The sequence below is a fragment of the Mustela erminea genome, chromosome 10, assembly GCF_009829155.1.
Source record: "Mustela erminea isolate mMusErm1 chromosome 10, mMusErm1.Pri, whole genome shotgun sequence".
NCBI classification, from domain to species: Eukaryota; Metazoa; Chordata; class Mammalia; order Carnivora; family Mustelidae; genus Mustela; species Mustela erminea.
In genome coordinates, this window is record NC_045623.1 from 68,429,121 (window position 1) to 68,438,738 (window position 9,618).

At 42.7% G+C, this 9,618-nt stretch overlaps 1 protein-coding gene across 3 annotated transcripts in view; it reads left to right on the forward strand.

Moving 5' to 3' along the window:
- RAB3B (RAB3B, member RAS oncogene family) overlaps window positions 1-7,890 on the forward strand; it is a 72,781-nt gene extending 64,891 nt beyond the window's left edge. For 2 of the 3 annotated variants that reach the window (XM_032302878.1, XM_032302876.1), the window contains exons 5-6: window positions 1,647-1,834; window positions 6,218-7,890. In XM_032302878.1, the coding sequence (XP_032158769.1) occupies window positions 1,647-1,834 (188 nt within the window). In that variant the 3' untranslated portion in view covers window positions 6,218-7,890. Of the gene's footprint in view, window positions 1-1,646; window positions 2,804-6,217 lie in introns of those variants that run through there. The other variant, XM_032302877.1, reaches the window with a different exon arrangement.
- Window positions 7,891-9,618: the final 1,728 nt, after the last annotated feature.

Below are 9,618 nucleotides of genomic sequence, written 5' to 3' on the forward strand. Positions count from 1 at the left end.
AGTAGGTGCTCAACAAATATAAAGAATCCCAAGGAGAAAATATGAGTATCATAAGGGAAAAGGAGTGACACAAAAGGGAAGAGAGAAGGTTTTGAGAAGAAAAAAAGATGGGCCTGGAAAGAGAAGAAAGCAGAAGGCAGATGGACAAAAGAGGAGGGAGGAGGCTAGGGTAGGAACATGTAGAGAAGAGCTGCCACCAACCTGGCCAGAATTCCACAGCTGGAAAGCAGCCATATTGTCTGAATCAAGAGGGTCTTTCTTATTTCTCCCAGGACAGCCAAGTTCTGTTCATTGTCCCTGAAAGTGTCATTCACGATCATAAGGTACAAAACAGACAAGATCTCTCACGCGTCAAGTGCAGTCCTCCAGGTGCCTTATGTAGGGTTTGTGTGGAGAGGAAGAGATACAGGGGAATTCTAGGGGGGATCTGTGAAGGAGGAACCTCATGGAGTGGAGATACGCCAGTGAGTTTGGGATGGAAAGGGCAAATGAAACTTTGCTTGTTCAGTGTGGATCTTGGGGTGCCTTCCAGATCCTAGACTAGAGCTTGCCAGGCTGAGATGAGTGGAAGAAGGCAGGGGAAAGAGGAGGAAAAGCCCTGGTCAAAAAGGTCAAAGCCTGGACTTTGTCAAACACTGGTTCCTCTGTTTATCTTGGGCAAGTCGGCTTGTTTCTCTAAGCCTCAGTGTCTGCATTAGTGAAATGGAGAGGGTCTGCAGAGGAGACCTGAGGATCCGATGAAGTAATGGAGGTGAGAAACACATTGGGAGAATGTGAAGTGCTGTGTACACATATTGAAATATTCACTCTTTCAGAAAACACCTAATGACACCTACTCTGTGTCAGGCACAACGCTATACACTTTACCTGCATTATCTTGTTTAATGAGGTAGGTAAAATTACCCCATTTATAAACCAGGGAGTTGGGGCGCCTGGGTGGCTCAGTGGGTTAAGCCGCTGCCTTCGGCTCAGGTCGTGATCTCAGGGTCCTGGGATCGAGCCCCGCATCGGGCTCTCTGCTCAGCAGGGAGCCTGCTTCCTCCTCTCTCTGTGCCTGCCTCTCTAACTACTTGTGATCTCTCTCTGTCAAATAAATAAATAAAATCTTAAAAAAAAAAAAAAATTAAAAAAAAAAATAAACCAGGGAGTTGATTCATAAAGAGAATTAGGTGACTTGCTGGGGGTAACACAGCTGGCCAATGGTAGAGCCAGGATCTAGCTGACTCTACAGCTAGTGCAGGTAACCCTTGCCCTGTACCACCTCTTTATTTATTTATTTATAAATTTTATTTTAATTTTGTTAAAGGTTTTATTTATATATTTGAGAGAAAGAGTGAGAGGCAGAGAGCATGAGCAGGGGAGGGGCAGAAGGAGAGGGAGAAGCAGACTCCCCACTGAGCAGGAAGCCTGACGTGGAGCTCAATTCCAGGACCCCTGGACCATGACCTGAGTTGAAAGCAGATGCTTCCCTGACTGAGCCACCTCGGGCACCCCTGTACCATGTCTTTAAAGCAGAATCCTCTGCCATGGAATTAGGCCTCCGTGCTTCGCTGCTTTGCACCAGCTATATTAATCCTGAGTTTTCTGGCCAGGGGGCATAAAAACGAAGGGAAACATCCTTACTGTTATCTCTCTTCTCTCCTTAGGGTTTGACTTCTTTGAAGCCAGCGCCAAGGAGAACATCAGTGTGAGGCAGGCCTTCGAGCGCCTGGTAGATGCCATTTGTGACAAGATGTCTGATTCGCTGGACACAGACCCCTCCGTGTTGGGCACCTCCAAGAACACCCGTCTCTCAGACACCCCACCGCTGCTGCAGCAAAACTGCTCATGTTAGGCAAGGCCCACCCTCCTGATCTCCCCTTCTTGTGACCCCACACCCACTCTGCTTCCCCTATTACAGTCGGTCCACCCCCAGCCCCATGCAGGCTGAGTTGCTGCTGTCCTTTGCCTGCAGCAGAGGCGGAAATGTGCCCCTTGAGTTCTCTGTAGATAGTCCCACTAGGAGACACCCAGTCCTAGACTAAGAGCCAGGTCACAGCATGGGTAGAGATTCATTTTAGAAAAGAAGACTCTATCTTACAAAGGGGATTCACTTCAGGGACTTGGAAAGCGAGTCTCTTTTCTGTCTTTAAAATAAGATTTCTTCCATTTACCAGAATTTGACACAGCATACTTTGCAGGGCCCACCTGCACAGCTAATCCTATTAAAGAAAACGTCCTCATACACAACATGCTTGTTTCCTATCAGGCTCCCTGTGGGGCTTCCTCTCACTGCAAGCCAAGCTTTTGACTCTCAAAGCCCTATGCCTGTTACCACGGATGCCCACAGGGCCTCGGGCAGTTGCTGTGGTGACAGGCCAGAGCTAATCTCCAGAGAGCTCAGACTCTCTAATGATGCTGAAGGAGCAAAGGCTGAGTCAGAAATATACTTAAAAGAAAAGATTATTCCCTGCAAAATGTCAAAGGTTCCGACTATATAAAAGAGCAGGAGGGTGAGCTCAAGAAAGACAGAAAGAAAAGAGAAACACAGGCAAGATGAAGGAACAGGTCATGACTTTCTGATTTTGCTGCTTTCCAGCTAGTCTTAACTGTGGGAACTCCATGAAATCGGTCTTTGTTTTTTAGACTCCCAGAATTTGAAATATTTAGAGTTACCTAGTCTGACTAGTCAGTTTCAGTCTTCGCATCTCTGGAAAGTGAATGCCAGGCCTCACAACCAAATCTCTTTCTTCTTCTTCTTTTTCTTTTTATTTTCTTTCTTTCTTTTTCTTTTTCTTTTTTTTTTAAAGAATGTTATTTATTTATTTAGAAAGAAAGAAAGAGCAAGCAGGAGGAGCAGATGGAGAGAGAGACCCTCCAGCAGACTCCCTGCTGAGCCCGGGGCCCAACTTGAGATTCTATCCCACAACCCTGAGATCATGACCTGAGTCAGAATCAAGAGACAGTTGCTTAACTGACTGAGAGACCCCAGGCACCCCACCAAATCTCTTTCTTCTAAAACACACCTTCTAGGCAGGGCTGGGAGCTCACTGTCTATACCATCCTTGGGCAGCTCTCATAATCAGAAAGTTTTCTTTGCTTTAAGCTGAAATCTGTCCCCTGGAAATTCTTCTTTCTCTCCTTGCCCCATTTATCCCAGCTCTGCTGTCAGAGACCTCACAGTCCGTGCTTCTTCAGCTCCTGTCACCCTCAGATGATTTGAGAAAGAAACCACGACCTCTGCCTTCTCTGAATCAAGTAGTTCTGCTGTTCTTTATAATGTCTTCCTACCATTTTGCCCTTTCTTCCCAATCCATCTTTCAGTCGCTCCTGAGTAGTTTGACTGGGAAATGTGATTCTAAGCAGGATAAATCTGAGGGGACATGACCCTAACAAAGTTGGGAAAGCTGAACTCAGGTCCCAATCCCAAACTCATTCTCTTGGGAGTGAAATCTTCATTTCTCCTGAAGAGTGGATATGAAACCACTCCGAGTGGAAACTGCTTAACTAAATACCTGAAGGGAAAAACTAAACCAAAATCAAAACCACAAAACCCTCTGACACCAGAAACAAACCGAATAGATTCCAGTTTGTCTAGGCATGGCAGATGTTTGGTTTTTAGCTGAAATAATGAAATGGAACTAGCAGTGATTCCTGAAAATCTCTCCTTCCAGGCCTGACCCAAATCCCTATCTTCCCCCTGCACTAACACGCTACCTCAGAAGTTGGTGAGGGAAGAAGGTGTTGGAAGCGTCTCTTCCAAGTTTTCTCTCCATTTCAAATGCCTCTCATTATCCTAGGAAAGTGCATTGACTCACATAGTTCCAGTGACTACCTAAAAGGACCCTCCAGAGTCAGCCCTACGGAGATGTTGCTTTCTGATGCAATGAACAGGATAGAGCTTTGGACGTTGGAATCAGGAATCCTGGACTCTGGATCAGTCACTCCATCTCTGAGTATTGATTTCCCACCTACAAAATGAGGGTGCTATTTGGGTAATCTTTAAGGTCCCTTCTAGTGCTCATAACTCTCTGATTTTCTTTTTCACCTTCATCATTTCAGTTGATCTGCAGAAAAAAACCAAGAGATGAGGATTATCCCCCCAGTGTCATTGTAGCTAACACTGATGTCATGCTTACTAGACATTGTTCCAAGCACTTTACATGTATTAACTTACTTATCATCTCAACATCTTTGTGAAGGAGGCACTATAATCAACCTCATTTAAATATGAGGAAACTAAGGTATAAAAAGATTCTCTAGCTTGCCTAAGGTCACATAATGAGTAAGCAGTAGAACAGGGGTTCCAATCCAAGCAGTAGGCTCCAAGGTTGATGCTCTTACCACATTCTGTACTACATTTTTCATGAATAAACTGTGACCCAAAAAGGTTAAGAACATGGTCAAGATGGTACAGCTGGCAAGTGTGAGAGCCGTGTTAAGATTCAATCCCAAGGCCATCAGATTCTAAGTCCACTCGAGAAAAGACTTACGTCTCTTTGTTAACAAATCTCTCAACTATTCAGACTAATCTGAGGAGATGGATGTCTAATGCTTCTGGAAAGTAGTTTCTGAGGCTACCAGGTCCTAAGAGATGGAGCAAAAATTGTCCAGCGTTTCTCAAGTTCAAGTCCCTGTATCAGCCGTTGTCAGGCAGTTCTTACCTAGCCCTCAAGTAGTGCTTTAAGCAGCTGCCTGCTCCAGCAAGGGGACATTTTGCAGGAATGACTTGGTTGACTTCTTTGACCACGGAAGGATGTGATCCCTTTACAGGCAGTGGTTCTAGATGTGCTTTTTACACCGTCAAGTCTATATAGGTCAGGCATAATTACAATTTTCCTGGGCAGTAACACCCATCTGCTCTAGTCCTTGGATTTCAGACTGAGCTCCTACTGACCCTTGGATATTTTAGGATATATATCCAATAATCTTTTGTTTCATATTGGATATCCAGGCAAAGACTGAAATTTTTAAAAATTGTTAAATTCTTTACAACTCAGGAGCCAGTGTAAGCAATTTTCTTCACAACAGATAGAATCGAGAGTCAAATGTAATTGTGGCAAACTCTTCTGCTGGGCAGCAGACAAGCAGAGCTGCTTGCTAGATGGCAGTTCCCCAGCCCTGCTCTGTGACCTTGTTTCTGCCGCGTGGAAGGCAGGAGCTTCTAGCTGATTACGGTGCAATGTTTGTCAATCACAGTAATAGTGCCATTAGCCACCAAGGTTCAAGCTGCAGAGTATGTTAGTAGTAACTTGTCCTGGTTTTCCTTTTGCTTAACAATCCAAATAAAGAATTAAAAATAAAAACAAAAACTCTTGACCTCAAAAGAGGCAAAAGTAGGCCAGATGTGCAATACGGTGTTGTAGCTTTTTACAGAACCTGTTTTAAATTCATATGTATCAGTAAATACAAAGTGATTCGTGACTTACTCTTGTCTCCTCAGTCTGTAGCATTAATTAACTTCTAGGAGCATCAACGGGGTAGAATGGCCACAGACTTGTCAAATATTAGATCAGGAAGGGAGCTTAGAGAAAATCCTGTCCAGGCTTCTCATTTTACAAAGAGGAAGGTTGAGGTCCAGAGAGGAAAAGGAAATTTCCTAGGGCCACTCTGAAAGTGTATTAGTGATAGAGTCAGGACTTCGTCTTGGATCTCCTCTATGTAGAAATTTATCATGTTTACAGAAATGTATCTACTGTGGGCCTGGTGCTGTTAAACACTGGATAAATATATTTGAAAACAAGTGATTCCCTGCCTGCAGGGTACCTATAGTCTAATAGAGGTGCTATTTCTAAAATATTATCCCAATTTGGCAGTCAAGGAAACATAGCCTTGGAAAAGCCAACATATTCAAGTCACTCAGTAATACCATTTAAATTCACTTCTGACTCATGTTCATTCCATTTCTTTATTCGGATTTCTCTCAGATGAAGGGTATATGGAGTGGTGGTAGTGACAGGCTCCAGTGTCCCAGCTGATATTGGTTAATTAATTCTGAGAGTCCTTGGTCTCACAATTACTTTATGACTGCAGCCTGATAATGTCCAGAGAATGATAAGAATATCTGCCAGACTTGACTTTCCTGTTCACATTACCTGCTCCTGCTCCAAAGCTCCTTGCTTGGGTGTCAAGGTTCCTAGAGTGTCTTGAGGAATGTTTGTTTGGTTTGTTTGCTGAGAGTTTGGGGTAAGGAGAAGGAACTACAGTAACCAGTGTCCTGGGATTTCATTGATTTCAGATTCTGCATCTCTACTAAGTTATTCCTGATGACCTGCCACAGTTGGAGGATCAGCCCTTGCCTGGGATTGCATGCAAGACAGGCCTGTGAGATACAAATACTGTTAAGTGATGTTTTTGAAGGCCTTCATCCCTTATATAAAGTAGGCAAAACTAAAATTTATGCATTCAGATTTATTCAATAAATAAATGTATGTGTCAGGATATAATCAGTGGCAGACTAAATACAAACCTTGTCTTCATGAAGCTTAGAGTCTAGTAGCTTGTGGTTTAGTCTAGACATTGTAAAATACCCAAATATAATTAAAAAGTGCTCTGAAGAAAAGGTACATCATTCTATGAAAATACAACTGGGAAAACTGAATCATTTGTCGAGTTGTTTCAAGAAGCCTAGAAAATCTCCACTGCCTCCCAAGTACCTCCGCTATCCACTGACCATTGCTTTATATTCTTCAAGCTTTCATCCTTTAGTTCAAACCTTTGATGACTAGTCAAATACAAATCCTCCAGAAAGAGTAAGGGTGAGAGAAACAGTATTTGTACCTGTGAAATATGTTTAGACTGCCTGATTCAGAGTTAACTATTGTCTTCTGAGGGACATAAGAAAACATAGTGATTTGAAACAACAGACATTTGTTATTTCTCATGATTCTGGGGGTTGGTTGGCTGATTCTTCTTCTGGTCTAGAATGATGTCATTCACATGCCTGGAGTCCCAACTGAAATGACTAGGGTGGTTGAGGTGCCTCTCCATGTGTTTTCATCTTCCAGAAGACTGCCCAGACTTGCTCACTTGGTGGTAGAAATTTTTCTAGCAGCAAGAGAGGGCAAGCTCCTGTGTAGAAGTACTTCTTCTTGAGCCTCTGTTTGTATTGTGTTTGGTAATGTCCCACTGACTAATGCAAGTCACATACAAGGGGTGGGGAAATAGGTGCCATCTCTTGATGCAAGGAGCTATAAAATATTGTGGCCATTTTTTCAGCCCACTGAAGGAAGCAACACTAAGCCGTCTGAAACCAAGTCTGAGAAATTTCCCTGGGTCTTAAAACCTGGTATTCCCAAAGAGAAACATCACAATAGTTTGCAGCAGGGCAATATCACCATTTGTTTAGTTCTCCAAAGGGTCTGCTTTGGAGGAATGAAGACACATCTGTATGGTGTTTTGATACATATTTCACCATTCATTTGGTTCCTTCTTAGCTACTCCCTGAGGGATGAATCTGGCTTCTCATTCTGTGGAATTAACTGTAATAAGGATTGTGATTCCCACCTGAGATTCCTGGCTGGAGGCCCAGCAGAAGGATTCAGTGTATGCAGAAAAGATGGCTCAAAGGATAGTTGAGGGGCATCTGGCTGGTTCAGTTGGTAGAGCATGAGACTCTTGATCTCAGGTTTATAAGTTTGAACCGCATGTTGGATGTAGAGATTACTTAAAAATAAAGTCTTTTTAAAAAGAGAACAGTTGGTCCCTCTGTTCTAGCTATATTGTCTTCCTTGGAGACCTCATCTGGTCCTGTGGCTTTCGATGCCATGTCTTTGGTAATGATGTGTATACACAGTGTCCAGCAGACATCTCCATGTCCACCTTGGAACTCTTAATTCTTAATTCCTTCTCTTTCTTTCCTTTTGTTTCCTTCCTTCCTTCCTTTCTTTCTTTCTTTCCCTTTCTTCCTTTCTTTTTTCCTTCCTTCCTTCCTTTCTTTCTTTCTTTCCCTTTCTTCCTTTCTTTTTTCCTTCCTTCCTTCCTTCTACCTCTAGCACAAGTCCTGTGAGTCTACTTTTAAAATATATTTCAAATCTGCCTACTTTTCTCCATTTCCATTGCCATGATCTTGGTCCAAGCCACTTGTTTCTCCCCTAGAGAGCTACCATAGAGTTCATAACCAGTTTCCCTAGTCCACATTTGTTCTCCCACAGTCCATCCTCTACACAGCACAGATCTTTTAAAAATATAAATGCTGGGGTTTACTTCAATACAACACATGAAAAGAATCCAGAGACTTCAATTACTATTAATTATTAATTATTCAATTATTATTAATAATGGTTATTTTATCAATTCTGTTTCTAGCCCTGAATCTGCCCCTAACTTACTATAGGACCCCTGGCAAATCATTTCTTGTAATAGCTAGCTATGACTTCTCCCCAGAATTTCTTCTGGAAATAGTCATCTCTTCTTTTGTAGCACTACTACTCCTTCATCCAAAACGGGTGATTCTAGTGAAGACTGTCAGTAAAGTGGGCATGTGATCAAGCAAGGCCAATCAGAATTCTTCCCTAGGATTTGAAAAGAAGAAATTGGAGCTATTTTCTTCCCTTTTGAGTGGGAAATATTATGAAGATGCGTTCTCTAAAATTGTGATGACCTATCCTAAACCTATGTACAGAATAGGAAAAAACAAGGCCATCGTGTAGACAGAGGCAGAGGTATAAGATGGGAAAGTATGTCCTGTGGCTTTCTCAGCCCTGATTCTTTCTTCTTGAGGTTTGGCAGATCACCTCTTCCTTTGATTCTCTTAGACACTTCAGTGTTTTCAACAAAGTCCCCATTTAGTTTTGCTCATTGGAGTTAGGTTCTTAACACTTAATAACCAAAAATACATTGTCCCCCTTTGCTCCTCAGTTTTCTCCTTTATACATCTGTTTAGCTCCAGAGTACAGTAAGTATAATTTTTAAACACTGCGTCTTTCAGAAATATTCCATTTCTGTGGACTTTCTGCTGAAGATTTTTGTATAATCTGGAACAAAACTGTTCTTCACCAATTCTCTTCATGAGCCTGAATAGAGGAGGAAGAGGGATTTCTCAAGGTGAAAACTAGTTGTCCACAAACACTGATGATAGCACAGAAAAAGGTTCCTGTGGTTAGGTTACTAGTCCATATGCAGACTAGCCTCTCAGGGACCCAGAAGCTAGACAAAACAGCTCACACCTCTGCTGCTTTTTCTCTACATCTTTCCTAGGTCTACCAACTCAGTGACACCCACCATCTTGACAGAACACCATGGACTGCACTGAGTTGTGTGACATCTTTTTTACCTGCTTCTCCTCTAGCATTTTGAAGTGGCCAAACAGCAAATTACCCAAATAGGAAGTCTCAGGGAGACTTGAATAAGAGTTCTCTTTATTGGTACAAAATCATGTCATAGAAAGGCTAATGTCCGACAAAGTAAATCAGCAAGTCCCTGAGGGGTGTGATTAAAATACCCAGCTCCCTTCAGATTCTGATGCATCTCTTCCCAAGTGTTACCAATGGGCTGGGATAGGCAACCTTGATTAAGCCACTCCCTATTTCTGGGCTTCAGGAGTTTATACCAGTTAATTTCTGCAGGCCCTCTTGGAGCTAATGCGCTGTGATTTTAGGCCCATTTTCTGTCAGAGCTGCAAGTGGCAAACAGGGTTTT